At 45.9% G+C, this 22,103-nt stretch overlaps 1 protein-coding gene across 3 annotated transcripts in view; it reads right to left on the reverse strand.

Annotated features, from left to right (window-relative positions):
- The window catches only part of OSBP2 (oxysterol binding protein 2), a 145,958-nt gene that overhangs the window by 73,983 nt on the left and 49,872 nt on the right, over nucleotides 1-22,103 (reverse strand). The window contains exon 1 of one of the 3 annotated variants that reach the window (XM_078381572.1): nucleotides 14,379-19,474. The exons of 1 other annotated variant lie outside the window; for it this stretch is intronic. Coding sequence is in view for 1 of the 2 variants with exons in the window: in XM_078381571.1 (XP_078237697.1) it covers nucleotides 5,962-6,040 (79 nt within the window). In the remaining variant the exon portion in view is untranslated. Of the gene's footprint in view, nucleotides 1-5,961; nucleotides 8,758-14,378; nucleotides 19,475-22,103 lie in introns of those variants that run through there. One more of the 3 variants, XM_078381571.1, reaches the window with a different exon arrangement.

Here is a 22,103-nt window from a genome sequence, read left to right on the forward strand (position 1 = left end):
ATTTCAAAGTCTGTTGCCCACTCCATCAAGACGTTTTGGGGATGATCAATTAACAGAGGACATATTGCAGGCTGACTAATTAGAAGCAGCTAGGCAATTTTCAGCTGCCTATTAATGTAAGTGGCTGGACTCAGGTTGCGCCTAAGCACACAACCGCTCTCTGTATTCCTAGTTTCGCATAATTACGAGGCGGCTTTAGAGGATTCCGAACCTCCTCAGGCGAGCTTATAAAAATACATAGCAAGAGATGCATACCATCGACCAACAGATCAGCCACTTCAGATTCTCAAACTGGCTTACTGCCTTTTTTAAAAAAAGAAATAAAATAAATGCATAAAAATAAATCGTCACAGCAAAATATATAAATGCACTGTGTGTGAGCGTAATACAATAACTGATGAAGTAATATCTTAATATAGGTGCCACACTTAAGCAAGAGGTCATTTGGCCTCAAGCCTTCTCAACACCTGGAGTTGGCCTCTCTTAAGAGGGAATTCGAAGACCACAACACAACACAGTGGGGGTTCTGGCGCTTAATGTCGCCCATGGCACTGCCTAAGACAGAAATATCTGAAATAGGACTGTCGATTTTAATGCACGCGGGGAGAGAAACCTACAGGGGATTGTGTATCTGTTGCAGAAGGGAAACGTCTTCTCCATGAAAGAAGTATTGTGGTTCTTGTAGGCTGGATGTGTCTGTGAGTAAAGCATCTGACTGTGGAGCCAGAATTCAGTTTCCCAATGTGCATCTCAAAATAGTGAGCCTGTGTAACCTTGGGCCAGCTGCACTCCCAGAAGAAGGGAATATGAAACCACTTCTGAGTCTTCTCTGCCTGGAAAACCCTTAAAAAGGTTGCCGTACGTTGGAATTGACTTGATGGCATATAATTGTTAGCTGGCTGATAGCTCAGGGGTTTAGCAGCTAAAGAGCCAGAAGTTGGGAGTTTGATCCCCCCACTGGGCTTCCTGCAAGTAGAGCCAACCTGGGTAGCCTTGGGCAAGCTGCAAAGTCCCAGGGCAACCCGGATGAAGAAACGGGAAACCACTTCTGAGGACTCTCTACCTGGAAAAACCCTGGAAAGGGTCGCCGTAAGTCATAATTGACTTGACAACACATGATTATTATTATAGTTCTTAAACTAAAACCTGTCATTGCAAACACCTTGATCCCCGAAAACACACAAACACAATAACACATCAACGTACAGGAAAGGCAAAGACAGTTACTGCTTTCTCCTGGAATCAACCCAGCCAACACGACCCAGGATTCTGGGAGCTGTAATGCCTAGAAACAAAATTTTTCCCCAAGGTCTGATAAAGAACAACACGCCCTTTCCTCCCCCTTCTCTCTCTTTTATGTCGTTTCAAACGTGCCCCGCCTGATTTCCATTCCTTCCCGACAGTGTGCTCGGGGTCGCACTGGGAAAACACAGGGACCACGTGCAACTCCTGTCTCCCCCACCCAAAACAAGGCGGATCGACCATTTCCAGAGACGTTGTTGGGCCAGGCTTGTTTCAGAAAAACTAAACACAAAAGCGAATCAAATCCAGAAGCAGCTTTCAAACAAATAAGTTCATTTCACTGCAAGCTTTGGCGGGACCCGGTTCTCTTTTTCAGACACACCAGCAAGACTTTCTCACTTCCCTGCACAGAAATCGGGCACAGAATCCTAACCCGAGCTGAGAAGCATCTTACAAGACCCATCCAAAACCTGTCCTCCTTGTTCTACCGCTATTTCAGACCACACCGTTCTGTGCATCTATGCTTCTGTACAATCAAAAGTCAAAACAAGTGAGGAAGAACATGAACCCCTAGGACCCAGGTGAGAGAATGCACCAACTACCTGGACCCACAGAAAATAAAGTCAGAACATGTATGCCAGGTTTTATATCCCATTGACTTAGCACAGCTGCTCGCAGGATGAAAAGACCACCTTAAGCAGCACTACCCTCCTTGGGGGGCAGCCGTGACCATCAAAATAGCTCGTCAGGGCTATGCATATGCTAGGATACTGCTGAAGATCACAAGAGCATAATGCAGAGAATTCACCCGAAAAACTTTGTATTCACCCTCCTATTACATTCCTTGCCGCTTACTTAAAGCAGGCGTCTGCCTCTTGTAGAAAGAACCAGGTGTTAAAGTCTCAGAAACCTGAGTGGGGACTCGACACATTTATGAGGGAGTCTGGCTTTAATTAGAGGTGGGCACATTTTTTGTTTTGTTCTGTTTTACTACAATTATTGTTATTTGGGGACAGTGAAGTAACAAGAGAAAAAACGTTGTTGTTTTGTTGTATAGGTTCTATTTGCAACCTTGATGAGTAAATTTTTTATCTCTTCTTGTAGAGTTTGGGACGGTGGAGTGACAATGTGATGCGATGGAGGGAGTTGATAGAAATGGACGCGGTATCTGTTTTGGACAATGGAAGGAACTCAGGTGTCGGTGGTGATGGATTGCCAGGCAGGTAAGTGTTTCCAGAGGAAAGGGGGTTGATTGGCAATCACGATTAGGAAAACATCAAACATGATGTTTGGGTTTGCAGTCATTGCGCCTTTGGATGGGTTGCTGGCGAGGTTTTTGTTTGTATTGTTGTTGTTTAAAGTATGGTGTGTAGAAGTTCTGATGTTGGGATTTGTGTTGGAAACTCTGGCAGGAATTGTAAGGTTGCCTCCATTGATTGCGTCGGAGGCGCTGTTGATAAGTGGGATAAACACCCCCATCTTTTGGCAGCGGAACATTTCTTCTGAACAGTTTCTAGGATGTCATCAGTTTCAGCATTAAAGAGACCGGTGCCATCAAATGGGAGGTCATCAATACATGCTCGGGCATCCTCCGCGAGGCCGGCTGTTCTTAGCCAGGAGAAACGTCTAAGCGCGACAGAGGTAGCCATGGATTTAGCTGTGGCGTCTACCGTGTGTTTGGCAGAGAACATTTGCTGTTTGGCAACAGAGAGACCCTCCTGTTGGAAGGTTTGTGCTAATAATTTTTTTGTCTTCTGGTAAAGAGTCAAGAAAAGTGGCCATGTTATCCCAAAGGAAGCGTTGATATGCCCCCATAGCTCCTTGCTAGTTAGCTACTCTCATAGTAAAAGCTGCCGATGAGTAAAACCACCTGCCCATAGAGTCAATTCTTCGACTGTCTTTGTTAGGTGGGATAATGGACTGTCGGTGTCGAGGCTGCGACTGTGAGGCCTCGACAAATATCGAATTTGGGGCTGACTGTTTCTGGAGAAAAAGTTCCGCAGGGTCGTGTATCCAATAGAGATTATCGATTCTTTTCAAGACTGAATGAGAGGCTGGTTTAGTCCAAGATTGCTAAGCAGTGCTAAGAAGAGATGGTAGTATGGAAATATGGACTGGGGTAGTTGTGTCCTCGGAAATAGGATCATAAAGGTGATCCGCCGGTTCGGTTGTGGGACGATGGATTTGAAGATCCAAAGACTTAGCCATGCGAGGAAGTAAGATGGTCCACTCACTTATCCCATGAAGCTGGTTGATGAGATGGAAGTCCTTCATCATCAGAGGGTGAACCTACAGAAATTAAATTGCTGGGTTCGGGAAGCTGCTGTGGAGGGACTGCCGGAGTCTTTGATTTCGTTTGGTTTGTTTCAGTTGCGGTGGATCGGGACGAGGTTTTCGCTTTCTGGAAGGCTTCGATGTCAAAGTTTTCGATGTCAGCTGTTTAGATCTGTGCTTTTTCCATGGCTTTGGCTTGTGAGGTGGTTTTACACGTAGTTTGAGCCCAAGGTTTTGCTTGTCGCAAAGATTGTTCCCAGAGGCGGAGTTTGAGTTGAGATAGGTGAGAATGGGGGACTCCTCATTTGAAATTTTTACAACGAGGGCACTAGGAGGTTTGATGCGCCTCGCCTAAACAAAAAAGGCACTTTGCCTGACTATCCGATAGTGGGATCTTGTTATCGCAAATCATGCAGTGCTTGAACGGGCCCAAAGGGACCATAAACAATAAAGAGAAGGAAAAGAAAAATTGGAAAGAGGGGTGTGTTTGTGCGACAGCCGGAGGCCGAGGCACGGAGAAGAAAACTGAAAACAGTTCGTATATGTATCTTTGATTAACGAAAAAGAGAAACAAAATTAAATTCAGCAGTAAAAAGGTCTTGTTTTGCTTTCAGACTCACAGAAGATAGACGTACAAGGCTCTTCAATGCAGCGGTTGTAAGAAACTGAAGGGAGAGTCCTGGCACCGTATAAGTAGTTGACTTGTGTTGTCAAGTCAATTACTTATACCGAGGGGGAGGAGTCTATTGTAATGTGTTTTTTGCTACCGTAGAAGCTAGAATATTCTGAAGAGGCTCCACGCAGGTGCGGATCACCCACAGTGTGATTCACAGAGGCCGCGAAGAAGAACAAAAATTACAGAAACAGACAACCTTGTGCAAACCAATGCAACATTCAGCTTTTCTTCACACAAGTTTGACACTTGAAAACACAAATAGGAGGCAGTAAACTCTTGCGGGCCAACCGTGATGGCCTATCCATGCAAGAATACACCCAAGATCAGCATTAGAGATGTCCACGAACTACTGCTTTAGGGCTTCCCAGCCCTGCCTCCTCCAGCACGCGCCCACTCAGAGGCTGAGTGGGCGGCTGCCCGAGGAGGCAGGGCTGGGAAGCATCGACTGAATGAGATAAACGAACTGGCACAGACTGCTGAACCATGCCCACCTCTAATCAGTATACGAAACGTAACCAACTGTTAGTAATATACAATCCAATAATTAACTCTCAAAGTTGCTACTGGAGGCATGTAATGGCTTGTGGACTGTGGGGAGAAGGTAGCAGTCCTCCTCCACTATCTACTTACTTAATTTAGGAAACCAACACAAGAATTGCTCAGATAACAGCTTAGATCCAAAGAAGTTAACTCGGGAGTAGACAAACTAGAGCTCTACAGACATTTTGACCACAAGACCCAAAATCCAGGGGCTACATATTGGTGGCTCCCTTTTTACCACTATGGTGTTTACATACTGGCAATTAGCGTTTGGTTTGGGCTAACTGAGGCCACATTATTATATCATTGGCGAATTACATGGGAAATTAAATCAAAAGCCAAGTCTAGGCCAGTAATTCTTAACCTTTGTTACTCGGATGCTTTTGAACTGCAACTCCCAGAAACCCCAGTCAGGACAGCTGGTGGTGAAGGCTTCTGGGAGTTGCAGTCCAAAACTCCTGAGTAACCCAAGGTTAAGAACCAGTGATCTAGGCTGTCCTGGCTGGGCAGATGGGAGTTGTAGTCCAAAACACTTGGGTGTGTATCAGGTTGTTTTACCCTCTGATGTTAAACACTACCATCAACACAAAACGCATTAACTCATCCAAATAAGGAGAAAACTTCTCCGGAGAGAAGTGCAGAAAACCACTTCATAGCAAACCCAGCATGTTTGCTATGAAACAGAGAAGCCCTTTTCATATTTAAATGCCAGATTTGCCAAGTCTGCAGTTAACATATCTTTCCCAAGATGCTACAGGAAATGTATTCGCGCCTTCCCAAATTCAGGCCATGATAAGATCCAGCATGTCGCCGCGTGCGAAGAGAGACGCAAGTAGGGGTCAGGTCATCGGAAGCTTAAGTTTGGGAAGTAGCCGGAACGAGGGGGGGGCGCGGAAACGGCGCTATGCATATAATTGATTCTTGTGTGCATATAAAGAACCCATCACCCCCAATTTTTCAAAAACACTGTTGGTTAATCTGCAAATACATTTTTCTAACCCGCAGCATGTTTCACTCCCTCGGCTGCCGGGTGCCGAGACAAAGCAACCTCCCCCAGTTATCACAATTAAGCACGGCATTTTAAAAAACGGTACCCAAATCAACCCCCCCACGCCTTCAAGGGCTGGAGGGCCCCGAACTGATCATGCAGCAGGAGGGGGGGAAACCGGGAGGGCTGGAAGATCAACGGGAAGGCCTCCTGGCCGCAAGATCAGGGAAAGCAAACTAACCCTTCTTAATTTTATTCAGGCAGCCGGAATTGCAGAAGGAGCGGACGGATCCTGTCTCCCAGCAGCCCCTACCCTTCATGCCCTCCGCGGGATGGCTCTGGCAGGAGGTACGGCTCTGGGCATGATTGAAAGCCTGAGGTTGCGTTTAAAAATAAAAAAGGACCGTCATATTTAAGAAATCGCCTTATTCAGCAAAGAGCAAAAACGCGACTGCATCGCCGTCCCCACCGAAGCACATTCCACATTACAGATGCTCGCCACGTGCTGCTTGCTCCATAATGCATCCACAGCCCCATGGATCTCCCAGCAACCACCCAGCCCCGGCTGGCCGCCTCATCCTACCATAATGCACCAGCGCTTACTTCAGAGCAAAAAACGGCAGCGCTTAACTCCATCAATGCTGGAAAGACAAAAGGTATTTCAGGAGAGAAACGAGGGCAGAGAAGCGCGCATACAAACACCCACAGAGGGCATGGCTGGCTTGCCACTTCCTCTCTGCGGAAGGCGCTTATGGACAGGCCACATGGAGAAAGAAAAACTTTCTGGGAAGGTGAACCGTAAAAAGCCTTGTCTCTTTAATTCTTCCTAAAGGTTGTTTTTAGGACATTTGCCTAGGCGTACATCAAAGCTTCCAGACCAGCCCATAAAAGCTTGGTTACAGGGGTTTCTACATCTCTGTTGTCTTTTTTTTTTAATGACCTGAAAACTAAATTAAGAAAGGGTTTTCTTCAATCATTTAAAGTCCTGACTTCCAAGAAATTAGGACACTCTGGGGAAGATTCCTTGCACGCCTTGCAGCTGGCTTGCCCACGCCCGAAATCTGCAGCTATCTCGGAAGGAATCAGACACACGTGGAGAGAAAAACGGTTGATAAACTGCTGTTTTGGTATGAGCGATTTACTCTTACTGCAGTGAGCGGCGTTGGCCCTCCAGTCCAAAAAGAAAAAAAGAAAAAAATATTTGCTGCTGAACGGCAGTTTAGGGAGGTTAAGGGAAACAGAAAGGAAACGGACGAAGATCTAAACAAGTCTTTTTTTAGTTGGAACGTTGATGCTTTTTTTGCTGCCTTTAGGGTACCAAGATCTGAAAACCATGGACAGATAATGATTCAGAGCCCAAACACAGAAGGATGTTAATAGCAGACCCTCTGGTACTCTGAGCATCTTTTGAGAGGGAAGGACCGTTAAATCAGGCTTTCCTCTCTCGGAGATCCTAGAGGCCTCTAAGGCGTCTACAATTGGCCTCAACAACACCGAGGACTACAAGCTAAGCAGAGGGTGAAAAACAGCACAGGTTCCTCCATAAAAGGGGAAAGCCATGCTTCACTTTTTATTATACATTCATTTTGTTTTGTTTTTTTGTTTTCAAACAGGGACAGGTGTAGAATTTAGGCAGCTGCTACCCCAAATGCCAACTTCCGGACTGCCCAGCCTTCACAAAACCGCAAGACGTGTCCCTATTTTGTTTCCTCTGGCCATCACGGTCTGCTAAAAGCATTTCTCTACGAATCAGTACAGAAGATGTCATCGTGGCGCCATGCCACTTGCATTTGGCATTCAAAATCTGACGCGGCAAACCTGTTGGTTATTTCTCAAGTTTCACAGCACAGATTTGAGGCCACGTTGTCCCTCCTTTAAAGTCCGCTCTCGTGTTGTCATGAGGACCGGCCACACCGCACTCCAACCGTGCATAAACCAAGGTCAGGATAATTTTACTTCACATATGGAGCCATGGCTGATTTCCCAGATAATATTTGTCTGGATTTTTTTTAATTATTATTTTCGGTGGAATCTGCAACACAATTCAGATCTAACGACAAACTGCAGCCAGAACACAGGTTGCTGTCCTCTGAAGACGCCGGCCACAGAGACTGGCGAAACATCAGGAAGAACAACCTTCAGAACATGGCCAAAGAGCCCAAAAAACCCAGAACAACCATTAGATCCTGGCCGTGAAAGCCTTCGCAAATATATTAAACCGCAGTCTGTCGTTATGAGAAAAAAGGAGGGTCAGGTTGGACACTCAAGCCTCGGTGTTTCTCCCTTCCTTTCCTTGAGCAAAAGAGGAAGAACAGAAAATTCTGCTGGAAAGTATCCTGGAAAAGCTTTCCCTTCTCTACTCAAGAGGAAAGAGTGAGCAATGATTTCTTGAAAAGCAGTAGCCCTTCCGACAGGGGATGCGAATTTTACATACAGGCTGGAGGTTTCTCAGAGTCCCGATTCAAAAAGGGACTTTCCCCACCCCATCTCTCTCTGCACAGCCCAAAGAAAGGAATGAAGGAGGGTGCGCACATGGGCTTGGTCACTAACAGCGACTATCCCCCCCCAAAAAAATTGAGGTACAAGAGAACCATCCTCAAATATCTGAAGGACATGAGACGCCTGACAAAGGGCGCTTGCTTTCTGTGACTCCGGATAACCCAACTGGTGGATCCTAGTGGCAGGATGGGAGATTCTGACTAAACCTTAGGAAGACCATCCTAATGGCAAGAGAAGCTTTCTGTGGTATAACAGACAACCTCGAGATGCAGGGGGCTTTCCTCCACTGGCAATAGGATGGGTGTGGGTTTCCTGAACGGTGAGGGGGCTGGTCTAGATGCTTTCCCGGGACCCCTTCGAGTTCTACTGAAGTCACAGGAATGAAGGAACTGGGGCAAAGCTGACACAAAGGAGAACCAGGGGAAAAACAAGGAGAGCATCAACGAACAAGAAGCCAATATGGGTTTCACCAGGAAGGCCAGAAAAGGCCATTAGACATTTGTTAAAGAGTTGGTGTGAATGATCTGGAGCAGTGATCCCCAACCTTGGGCCTCCAGATGTTCTTGGACGTCAACTCCCAGAAATCCTGGCCAGCAGAGGTGGTGCTGAAGGCTTCTAGGAGTTGTAGTCCAAGAATATCTGGAGGCCCAAGGTTGGGGACCCCTGATCTGGAGGATTGTCGGAAGTCTGCCAACCTATGTACTCATTACCCCTCTCCAACCAATTCTTCTGCACCCAGTATTGCGTGGTGGATAGAGCGATAAACTAGGACTTAGGACCTTGGTTTGAATCCTGCTCAGGTATAGAAACTTACCAAGGGGGTGGTTCTGGAAAAGCCATTCCTTAAGTATCTCACTTACCTTGAAAGTTCTGCACTCGTGGCGCAGTGGTTAAAACGCTGTACTGCAGCTAAAACTGTGCTCACGACCTGGGGTTCAAATCCCAGGTAGCCGGCTCAAGGTTGACTCAGCCTTCCATCCTTCCGAGGTCGGTAAAATGAGTACCCAGCTTGCTGGGGGGGCAATGTGTAGCCTTTATAATTAAAATTGTAAACCGCCCGGAGAGTGCTTGTAGCGCTATGGGGCGGTATATAAGTCCAATAAATAAATAAATAAAAATAAATAAAATAAATAATAGCTCTTCATATGAGCACACAGAAAGAGTGATACCAGCCCAGCATCTGAAGGTCCTTACTGCTGACAGCCTACCAAGGGAGACCCAATGGCTAGGTATTTTCAGCATGGGATGTCCCCAAGGCTTGACCAAGAGGAAGGGAAGAGAGGCTACAATTGATCTCAACAGTACTGAGGTCTAGAGAGAAGGCGGGTGGCTTAAGATTCCTGGAGAATCAGAGGAACGCCCCAGACAGGCTATGTGATCCCTATCTCTAAAATGTACTTATCGCATCCAAAACACTCAAGGAAGATCTCAAGAACATGAATGTTCCTTGGGACGATGCCGAATAGGTGGGAAACGATCGAGTTCGTTGGAGAGCACTCGCGGCCCAATGTGCTCAGAACAGGACCTGGTGAGGATGATGGGATCCGAACTCCTTTATCCATGACAGAACCACAAAAGTGAACAGTGTTCCTGAAGGCCATCTAATCGACCTCCACCAAAGCAGAAAATCTACACGGAGAGCACTCCAGAGAGATTGTCATTCAGCCTTTTGTTTAAAAACTTCCAACAAATGTAAAGTCCACCATAACACCAGACGATCAAAGTTCCTGTATACGACTTGTACTTCTTTCCAGAGTTTGGGGATTTCCTTGTCAAACATTCGGAACATGGTGTCGCTGCGGGTTAAACTGCAGAAGCCTCTGTGCTGCAAGGTCATAAGATCGAATCCACGCGATGGAGGGAGCTCCCATCGCTTGTCCCAGCTCCTGCCAACCTAGCAGTTTGAAAGCATGTAAAAATGCGAGTAGATAAATAGGTACCACCTCGGTGGGAAGGTCACGGCGTTCCATGTCTAGTCGCGCTGGCCACGTGACCACGGAAACTGTCTTCAGACAAACGCTGGCTCTACGGCTTGGAAATGGGGATGAGCACTGTGCCCTAGAGTCGGACATGACTGGACTCAATGTCAAGGGGAACCTTTGTCAAACATGCCTTGAAGAGAGAGCCCATTTCCTCCTGCATCTGTGCCTCTTTGCCCTCTCAGCTGAACTTCAAGGAGCAGAGCATTCTTGGCAGTGGCTCCATGTTTGACCCAAGCACTCTTAGAAGGCTATTCTCTCTTTTAGAAGGAGCCTTTAGCATCCCCAACAGAAGAGTGTAAACATGAGCTGAAAATAGATGCCATTTTACCGTACCAACGGGCGTTGTTAGAGGGGCTTCTTAACCCTCTTCCATTCAATGAGACACAGGGCATCCGTAAATTAGAAACGGAAATATAGCCACCCAAAGCGGATGTGAACATCTCTGCTTACAACACAGAAGGGTAGTTTCTGTTCCCAGACTGTCAGCAAGGAAGGCTAGAACAATGGGGACGAGTGAGAAAAGTTGCCAATTAAAGAAACACAGCACCAGGAAATCCATCTCCCAGCGAGAATCTTGGGTGTATGCCGGAGCTAATTATAAAGTCATCAATATAGGCACATTTATTATTAATCAAAACTAATAAAAGCCTGGCCAGATGGAACTGCAGACTCATTTCAGGCTTTTCCCCCCCTATTATTATTTATGGCAGGAATTTCCTGGTGTTACCCGCCATACGTAAGACACAGACACTTCTTGTGCCACACAAAGCAGATTCAAGATAAAGCACGACACAATACAGCCAAACATATCCAGGTTTTGTTCCTTTGGGAGGAGGGTGCAACTCATTCCACAAAAGCAGCCCCCATTCTCCAATGATAGCCTAAGTATCACAAGCTGTTAAGTTGCCTTATTGGTGGAGTCACCGAGACAATGCAAATGCTCCGGAGGGTGGTATTTCTTCCCAATGCATCACCTGCTTCACACCTGGCTGTTCCCACTCATTCTGCCCCAATTTCTCACCTGCTTTCAGCAGCCATTCTGTCCTTCAAAGGGAAAGTAGCCATCTCTCTCTCTCTCTCTCTCTCTGTTCAGTTTTTGCACCCACCTGTGCCCCAGACCCAGACACTCTCCCCAACCTGATGACTCCTAAGGTGTCAAGACTACAATCACGCTAAAAAAAACAGCACAGCCCACCCTCCCACCTGGCTAGGAGTAAGGCTCAATGTTCTCCTTCTTATTAATGTCTTGGTTTCCAGCTCACATTTCTCCCCAAAATAGGTAGCTTAGAGTAAGGTTAAATAAAGGAAGAATACAATCAGAAGACCGGAGAGTATTTAATAGATCGGTCTTGCTGTAATTTAGCCTAGGGGGAAAAAAAAGCAAACTAAAATCAAGGCTCCAAGAATTTTTTACAAATGAAATGAATTCGATTCTATTATTTACAAATGAAAAAGAACCAGGCAGAAAATATCTGATGACGTCAAGGAAGCTGCAAGTTGCTCAAGATGGACTCTGGCTAGCAGAAGATCAAACGGCACCATCAAAGGCACCATCCTGCATCTCATCATCACCCGCTGACCCTGATTTACTGACTCTGTTTGATAAAACTGTAAATTCCTAAACTCTACAATAGAAGAATGCATGCTTTGTTCTCAGAAGGGAAGATGGCTCCTTTCTAGAACACGGAAGGCGGTGGCTTTCCAAAGGAGCTGACCGAATTCTGCGGTGAAAGAAGCCATTGCAAAGTTTTATAGCTTTGGATAGCAGGGACAAACTTTTGCAGCAAACACTTGTTACTGCACATTTTTGTGTATTAAACACATGGCTGCAATAGTGAAAATGCTCCAAATTTTACCCCTAGTAGTATAAGGACAGTAAAGATTTACAGGAATGTAAAGAAAACAAAAAATGAAAATCAATCCATCAATTCATCAATCTATCTATCCGTCTTTCTATCCGTCTTTCTATCCGTCTATCCATCCATCCATCCATCCATCCATCCATCCATCCATCCATCCATCCATCCATCCATCCATCCATCCATCCATCCATCCATCCATCCATCCATCCATCCATCCATCCATCCATCCATCCACCCAACCAACCACCCATCCATCCATTCTATCTATTCTATCTATCTATCTATCTTATACGCCACAGGTCTCTGGGCAAAAGTAACACAGTTACTTTTCCAAACTTTCCCATCAGAGATAGCTATGGATAGACACCCGGGGGTTTTACTCAATGCACCAGGGTTCAGAAGGCTTCATCAAGTAAGCACTGGGTGGACAACCAACCCACTCTGCAATGCTCCTCCTAGGTCCTTAGCCACTTCCCGCTTGCTCCTTTGCCATTCAGAGCTTGTCCGTCTGGTGGGAAAGCGCCTTCTCTGTGGCTGCTCACAAACTGTGGAACTCCCTCCCACTGGAGGCCAGCCTGGCCCCATCTTTGATGCCCTTCCACAATCAGGCAAAGCCCTCTCTCTCTCTCTCTCTTCAGGCAGGCTTTTCCCTGAGTGACGGGATCCCTGACGAGGGTTTTTTAAACCAATTATTGTACTGTACTGCTTTGACTGTGTTTCGGTGTTGCTTTTGTTTACCATTTTTGGTATGATATTTGTTTGATCCTTTTTAGTGTTTGTCTACTCGCCGTTGCTAGCTTGAAATACTGTCTTTTAATGATGTGAGCCGCACTGGGTCCTTTTTAAGGAGAAAGGTGGGGTAAACATATTTTAAAGAAATAAACAATAATAATCAAAGTCAGAGGAGCAAAAGTATCAAAGCAAAACGGAGTACCTGGTAGGAACTCTACATCTTGAAAGCAATCAGGATTTTACAGATCTTGGCATCTAAGCATGCCAAAAGAGAGGTCCTTGAACATTTCTTCCCTGGAAAGAAGCCCATTGTATATTCCTTCTTGTTGCAGCCCTGTCTTTGTAGGGGTATGTGTATCTGTTCTGTTTCTTTTTCACTTTTCAAGCTAATCAAAGCATTAATTAAAGGCTTCCGCCTGGGAGCCTCTGATGGAGAACACAACCCTGTCCAAGGTCTGCCTCCAGAAGTTAAAAACAATTCAAGCCTGCCAAAGGAATTTAAAAAGCAGGGGGAAGTCATGGATCTGGTCGAAGGCAGCCTGCCATCAAAAATAGCCAAGAGGAACGGTGCTGACCCAGGCACCTTAATCTCCCTAATGCCACTGTTTGGGTTTTGCTGTTATTCAATGATCAACCCAAATTTGGCTTGGATCTGCTTAGCAGCAGCACCTCGTACGGCAGCTGTTTTCCTCGGAAAAGGAGGTGAAATACGTTTAAGGAAGGTAATCAATGCCTCTCAACCTGGAAGCCTAAAAGAATCAACAAAATGTTGAAGTCTCATAGAAGACATGACAAGAAACCCCTGCTTGTTCCCACAACTGTTGAAGTGAAAGCAACTTCTCCCACCTTTTATCAAAGGAAAATGTAAGTTGAAACAAACTAAGGCACTTATTTATTGTTTCTTTTCTCTCCCCCCAGCTAAAAACAATGAGTGTGCAAATATCAAAAAGGAACAAACGTCATTCTGAGAAAAGGAAAACAAAAGTAGTGCTCAAAACACAGTCAAAGCATTAACAATCCATCCAAAAATCCTACTCAGGCATCCAGTTATTGGTAGAAAGCCTGCCTGAAAGAATAAAGTCTTTGCCTGCTTGTGGAAAGGCAGCAAAGATGGGGCCAGGCTCGCTTCCAGTGGCAGGGAGTTCCAAAGTCTGGGAGCAGACTTAACCTAGTCTTGAATAAGCTCCATTGAACTCAGTCTGAATCAACCATGGAAATCTATTCATACTGTATTTCTTTAAAAAAAATTACACCTCCCCCCACATCAACCTGCTGCAAAAACGCTGGAGGCATGAGTCCTCCGACTCACATGTCGTCCCTCAATTGGCCAAGAGACAGCCAGAGGTGCAAGATCATGAAAGCGAGCTTCCAGTTTCCAGCTGCAAGAACTTTTCCAATATAACGGAATTTTCCCTGCTCTCTTTTCTTTGCACAGCGTTAGCAATCCGTTGCATCGCGGCGTCTTGGAAACAAACCCACTTTGAAAGAAGACATTTGCAGAATCGTCCCTAACAAAAAAAGAATCACAGCACGGCACTGATCTCAGTTTACTCAACGTCCTGGTAGATCTGGGTATCCCTTACCTTCCAAAGATACTTTTCCAGCCGTTGGTCCCCAGTCGGCAGAATTAGCCGGTGGCTAGGTCAAGCAAAGGTGCGTGCCCCGATACGTGGGGACGAGAGCGACCAGAAACGACTCACCAGCATGCCACCAGAGACAGCAAAATCATCGCTCCTGGCAGGCGTTTGCATTACCATGGCTAAATCAGGCTGTCAGAAAATCCTGGCGTAGATTTTTGGGAGTGTCCGTTTGCTAGCTCTCAAAAGGCTGCTCTGCCAGGCTTTCTTCCCTTCCTGGAAATGTTCCTTGTTCTCATGGGTGGGTTGAGCTCAGCAAGACCAATCCACCGTCAATGTCTCTCTGGTGCTCCTCAGTTCATTCCTCTCCTTCTCTGTGTGCAAAGCTGCTTGCCCATCGTCTCTCTTCTATCCTCATCTCCCCTCCTTCTCAAACTCGACAGCAATTGCTGCTGAAGAAGCAGCTAAGAAAACCAACCTCCAACCTTCATAGGTAGGTTGTTCCACAAAGTCTCCCCCACTAATCCACACAGCCCTGGGGGATCTCCTTCAAAACGCGGGCGCCTGTTTAAGCACAAGGATGGTTTGCTTCCCAACCTGATTGCCCGGATGACTGAGAGGAAGCAAACAGCCATTTCTCCTCTCCCGTTGATGCCCCCAAGTCTGCAGTCCCCCCCCCAACCCCCCTCGGGTTTTCAATAGAAGATGGATTAATACAATGGGAGCAAACCGGTGAAGTTCTGAAGGGGAGATGATGCAGGTAAGAGACAAATGCAGTATCTGGAAGGGATTTCTCTAGATAAGAGAAAAGGCTCGCCCACCGGCCTTTCGAAGCCTGCTTTAGAGAAGACAATGAAAAAGTTTAATTTTCAGATAGACACAGGCAGGGGGAAGAGGCTTATGTCCAATTCATTCTTCCCTTCTGTGGAATTTGCAAGGTGCAGGGTGGAAATAGCAAGGACTTCTCCATGAATGGATACCCTTTGCAGACTTCTGGTGAATAGCAGGAGGTGGCAAAAAACAAAAATCAAAGGCCTGAATCCAGCTGCTGGTACCCTCTAGAGTAGACACAATTGTTCAGTGGTATGTCAATCCCACTCATTCAATGGGTCTACTCTAGTTGGCATGACAACATGCAGATTGCCCATGGCTGTAGTGATACTAAGTATGGATTCATCCACCAAAGGGACATCACCCATCATCATCATCATCATCATCATCATCATCGTCATCATCGTCATCATCGTCATCATCAGTCCAGCTCCTGTCAAGGACGCACCATGAAGAATCAAATTCCCAACGTCTGGCTTCACAACCAACAGCCTAAACCACCGAGCTATATCTATATATATATATATCTGTCATTCATAATAATAAATAACTGTGCGCCGCCAAGCCAATGCTGACTTATGGCGACCCTCTCTAGGGTTTTCCAGGTAGAGACTACTCAAAAGTGGTTTTACCCTTCCCTTCCTCTAGGGGGCGCCCTGAGAACACTGTGCAGCTGGCCCAAGGCCACCCAGGCTGGCTCTTCTGGGATGGGAATTGAACCCCCAACGTCTGTCTCTGCAGCCAGAGGCATAACTCACTGGACTATCCAACTAACATGGTAATAAAATATTGTCTAAAATCGGTGTTTTACTGCTCATTCATGTTTTTATATTTATTTTTTAAAGAAAACAAATGATTGCAAAGAGAAAAGGAAATACCAACAACATCCACATATCATAACATACTAAATGAGCCAGTGATATCTACTGAAGAGTATTTTTTTCCTTTCCCCCCAAGAATTTACAAATTAAATCCAGTTTTGTGAGAGACACTCCATTGCCTTTCTTCCTTGATTCTTTTTCTCTGCTTTCTTCCTTTTTTCTTTATTGTTTCTAGTTTTCTACAGCTTAACATAACCAACCACAGTGACTTTAACTGTAAGAAAGATCATTTTACATAAATTTGAGGACAAGTGGCAAAAGATCTGAATGTGACTTTACAGGAACTATCTTATCTGTATGGCTCAGGTGTCTCTCGCTGAATGAACAGCCCCCCACTTCTGTTGATCACATCTGTTTTTTGTTTTAGTTTCATGAAGTTGCTAAGACTTGATATCGCAATACAATCTTAGCAATCTTCCCGAAAATTAAGACAGAATGAAGAGTATTTTTGCATTCCCATACTTCATTGTCATGCATTTTACTAAATATCTGCTCATTTTTACCAAGAGCTAGCTACACAAGAGCTACACGCTTCAGAGGACAGATTATTTAAAATCTCAAACCTAGAGGTTTTCAAAGAGTTAATACAGGCCTTCAAGAAATACTCTCACCATCTCCCTGTTTTTCAGAGATTTATAAAACGTGGAAGGTGGATCATATTCATAAAATGTTCAAGTGCAAAGTCATGGAAAACTCAAAAGAAATTTATCAACACTGATCTTTGCACTCATATCTGCAATTAGCCAAGAACTGCATTGGCACTATAACACCGGAACACTAAAACTCCCGTTATTTTACCCAAAAGCCATCTCCCCTTCTTGAAGATTGATGTGTATTGATAGCACATAGATTTCAGATACCCTAGAGAAATAGCAAATTATCAACTTCCAAAGCCACTGGAATCAGGCTTAGATTATACATCTTCTCCAAGAACAGTGGAGGAATCCTGTTTTATTTATACCAGCTCCACGCTGTCACTGCATCCATGTAGAACAAGTTATTTGGAAGCCACACACCTCCCGTGTGTGCTTTTAGAAACAGTACTGTACATTCAAGCCAAATGCGGTAAACGGAGTCACTCTTTTTTCCCCTGCACACTCAGCCCTTTAACAACAAAAGAATGTATCGTTCCCCAGATATTTCTCTCAATGGAAGCAACCAGGTTTTCCTTAAACTAAAATCCTGAATGTGGACACTAGAACCATGTGAATTGCATTGGCCAGAATACTCCCACCCTAGCAAAAAGGATCATAATAGTGCTTTTTACTAACTTCTGCAAAGTGACAGAGGAAACTTAGCCAAGGACACAGTCCTGCTGGAAAATGCTCTTTGGTGACTTGCACATAACGGACGATCTGGGGAAGACGGGGTGTGTTAAAACTGCTCCAAACAGGAGTCACCATTTTTGAAGCCAGCGTTTCAATTATCTTAGACATTAGATTAAGAGTAGTGCAATAGTCTTTGTCTTGTAACAAAGGCCCTGTCAAAGCTGCCATCCATTATTTATCCTCCTGCTTAACACACAGTAATTGCAGAAGGCACCTCCATATCTCATCCAGCACAGAAGTGAGGTGTCAGCGTGTGACGTGGCTGCAATAATTTCACAGCCCCCAAGTCAGTCTCCTAAAACCACGCCGGTAGATTGAAGAGATAGAACGCAACAGCGGTTGACCGGCATCCTCGTCCTATTCTGCCGCTTACCATGCACCATTAAACAGGCTAAGTTCTGGAAACTGTCTTGCCCTGCTGATAATTTTGAGGCTGCACAGAATTCCCGATCGCAAAACGCTACACTCCTGTGCTATGAAAACGGCTCCTCTCCAGTTTCCAGGGAGGGTTGGGGAGGATGTTGGGCAAAGCCAACCGGTAAAGCTGTAACTTGCCAGCCTCTCTGCCTCTTCCTGACTTCCCAGGAAATCCAACGTAGACTGGAGATCCACTCACACTGGGGGGGGGGACTATTTTCTTATGACTCCACGGATTTTTTTTTTTTTAAGCAACCCCACCTAAACGAGGAGAACCACCAGGAATGATGGTCTGGAAGCCAGAAGCTGCTGCTGCTGCTCCTAATCCTGGCACACAACAGATGGAAATATCTTTTTTCCTCCACTGTGGGAGGTATCAGCATTCTCACTGCCTTGTCCGTATGGGCACCAGCAACCTCCCCACCCTCTTCTCCAGCCTCCGCCTCAATTGGTAGGATAAGCAGCCTTTCTTAGGGCAGCAGCCCCCCCTTCCCAGTTTCTTTCCCCAGCCCCTCACCCCCCCCCTTTCAAAGCACAGGGGCTCCGATGCCTTTCTGACCTTGCCACGTGATGGAGACCTCGCTTTGATGGGGCCGGAGGCAGAGGTGACCCATAAGGTTAAGGCACATCTCCCCCATGGAGAGCTGGCAGGAAAGGGGTGGCTTGGGAGGGGAGGGGGGGCCCAAAGCTTCTTGTGCTGTCCAGCTTCACCGAGGAGACTGAGAATGCTTACTCAGAGGCACTGCCCAGAATCGGGGAAAGGAGGGGGGGGAGAAGAGAAGGAGAGAGAGCTGAGATCGCCTCTACAGAGAGAGGGAAGAACGCACAACCAGGGGTCCTGCCCAAGAAACGAAGCATCCCATGTGCCCACCATCCCCACCTGATCTCCACGTTCTGTGGATCATGGACCGCTGCGTGGGCAACCACCGCTTCTGGCGAAAGGCTCTCTACAAAGATTTCCCCCAGTGGCTGGAGAAAAACAAGACCCACCTGCTCCCTTTTCCCACTGCCAAGGTTTCTGCTCCGCACCTGAGCACAGGTGAGAGAGGGGCTGCTTAGAATATGGCCTGGAAGCCCCCCAGAAACAGGCAGAGAGAGAGGGAGGGAGAGAGACGGTGGCTCTTCTCTGGAACCTCATGGAACACGGACGCCTGTCACGGCTGAGCGACCCCCTTCCCTTCTCCCCCCCCCCGGGGTCGGCTGGAGAGATGCTCCCCTACGAAGGAGTTAAGGGAGGCAAAGAGGAAGGGGATGTGCAAGAAGGAAGGGAAACCCCCACCCCTCTCCTTTGTGCTGCTCCCCCAACACAGGTTGCTTGGCCAAGCCAGCCCTCTCCCTTACTCACCCAGCCGGCGGTTCGGCCGCCTCGGAGAGAGAAGGCAGCATTTTGCAAAAGAAGAAAAGGGAAAAAGAAGCCACACACACAAACACACGAGAGTTACTCCAGCCTTCAGACCGGCTGCTCTGTCTGTTCCTTCCTCCACCTCGGTCTATTTCTGTCTTCAGCCGCTGCCCGCCCGCCCCCCCCTCCACCCATCACCACTGAACTTGCCTTCGCTTGCAGAGAAAACTGGGCAAGAGGGGAAGCGATTTAATCTCCCGATTGAGGACTGCAAGCAGCTCGAGCGAATCTCCACCCAGGAGAAGAGAGGAGGAAGAGCGGCTGCCGCGGCCTCACCTCAACCCCCCCCCCCCGGCAAGCCGCTTGGGGCAGCAATCTGATCAGGACCATGGACAGCCACCCGATGGGTCTCCCAAAAACAAATAAATAACTGGTTTAAGGAGAAGGAGAGGGAAACCTTTGGGGCAGTCATGTGTTCCAAGCAGCCCCACCCACCCCATGTCTCCTGCCCAGTTCTTGAAACATCATCTTCCTTTAGGGAGGATGGCAGAGCGAGACACTGCTTTGGCGATGGGGGCTACGGTTTCCTTTCTCGTCTCCCCCCCCAAAGTCCACCCACTGGGTGAATTCATCCACCATTAGACCCTCATCGTCTTTTCCCTGCGGACTTCCAGGGCGAGACGTCTTCAGATACCCATCCAAAATGAGGCCCACCTCACATCCTGGCTTTGACCGAATCACAGAATTGTGAAGTTGGAAGGGCCCCCCGAAGGCCATCAAGTCCAACCCCCTTGACTCAAGGTAGGGACACAAATCGCAGGATATCTGCTTGGTGGCTGCCTTAAGTTTCTCTTGAAGGCCTCCAGTGTTGAATGCCCTCTAATTTTCTAGACCATCATCCTTTGGTAAGACTGCTTAAATTCACTACCTCTACTCTAAACATCCACTTGTATTAAAGAAACCCTTGTGTAAGAGCTGACAACGGCCACTTTAATCACACCCCAATGTCTTTAAAGGAAGAGCTGCAGAAATGCCCTGGAATGGTGGCTCTGGAAGAGACAGCCGCGTTAGTCTGCGCTAACCTATCAGGCAAAAACAAAAGAAAAATAAAAAATAAATAAAAATGTTGTGGCACCTGGCTGCTCTATTTTAACATGAGCCTTTGTGGATCAAGTCTGAGGAAGTGGACTCGTCCATGAAAACTCACATTAATATACAGCTGTTGGTCTTTAAGGTACCACAATCTTTTGGGTCTTCTTAATTTTTTATTTTTATTTCATTTTTGCCAGGTGCAAAAGCCCATTCCTGGCATATCAGGAGAGTGTTAAAATTAATCAGCTATATAAAACAAAGGCAGCAAGTAACCCCCGGGCTGGTTAAGGAGATGTCCATACCTCATTCCGTAATGAAACAACAAAGCTGATGACAAAAATATAACTGTGTCTTTTTTCTTTTTCCTTTCTCTTTGGTCTAATGAGACCTCCCTTGAAATGATGATTTTTATAGGCTCATTTCTCAACTGGTCCATTGCCTTGGTTTCATGCCCTGACAGGTAATTTAAACCTTATTTTGATAAATCCAATTATACTGCGCTTATTTCTGGTTAAATCTTCTGTTTATAAAGCCCGATGCAATGTGTTTCAGCCATTTCCCCCTTTTATTGTGCTGATTCTCCTTAATAAAAACACGGCTGCAAATAAACAATTAAAAATGGACAGAAAGAGTAATGACAATATTGTTCCTCAATTTCCCACCCTACTGCCAGCACCACAGCAGTCAATCTTGGGAAATTCTTATATGCAAGACAACTGCTGCTGGAAAAAAAAAAATCACAGCCAGTGTATTAATCTGCCCTCTGTATAAGCCGCAAGGACATTATGCACTTGACAATAGTATCAGGAATAATGGAAACATCAAGCATATTAGAATATACAGTAGGATGCCCAAATCAGCTGAAGATTGCTCCCAAGCCCCTCTGGATATTGAAAACAGTGGATAATAGCTATAAAGAGAGAGAGCATGGTCAAAGGGAAAAAGCTAGAAAAAAAGTATTTTACATGCATTACTAGAACTGGCCAGTAGAGAGAGCTCAAGACCATGCTATGTAAACTAGCAAGTATACATAGAATAGTCTCTTGCTACCTCTAGTGGCCAATTCTGGTAATACATGTGAAAATAGATTTTTTTTTTCTTTCAATATTTTTTATGTATTCAGAAAGTGGATAGGTAAATCATGGATCCTGTGGATAAGGAACGGTGAAAAACTAATTCCGAAAGCCCTGCCCTCAAGCATGGACATCTCTTCAACATTCATTTTTCAAAAACAGGTTTCAATTTGTAATGTTGTTGTTGTTTTTTCAGGCTCACAGTGCCCTGCGCCCCAGTGACAGAAAACTGACGCCCCCAATGGCTATGACATGCCCAACCCAATCTACAGTAGTGTGTCAGCCATTATTTGAACATCTACTGCTTCCTCATCCATCCTTCCTGTGTCATGAAATATTAAAAAATCTATGTCCCCAAATAAAACTCAAGCCTTCAGTTGAATTCAACATCCATTGTTTGTATTATATTGGAAGCCGCTCAGAGTGGTCGCATAAACCAGATGGGTGGGATACAAATCAAATCAAATGAAATCAAATCAATCAATCAATCAATCAAATCCAGAAGTCCTCTCTCGCTGCCCTGCCCTGAACGTAAAGGCAGTCACACACCCTTTAAATTTATTACTAAGGTACGCAGAAGATTTAGACTTTACAGTCACTTGCTAAATTTGCTAACCCTTTGCTGAAGGTGAAACAGCGCAATAATGGAAAACAACAATGACTCTTAATTTTGTAGTGGCAACTTTGGAGTTTCCGAAGTCACTAAAACAAACTTCAGAGGGTTGAAAACACTGCAGTCAGATTGCTAAACAGGGCTGGTTTTTGGG

This window comes from Pogona vitticeps, chromosome 14 (genome assembly GCF_051106095.1).
Source record: "Pogona vitticeps strain Pit_001003342236 chromosome 14, PviZW2.1, whole genome shotgun sequence".
Taxonomy (NCBI): domain Eukaryota; kingdom Metazoa; phylum Chordata; class Lepidosauria; order Squamata; family Agamidae; genus Pogona; species Pogona vitticeps.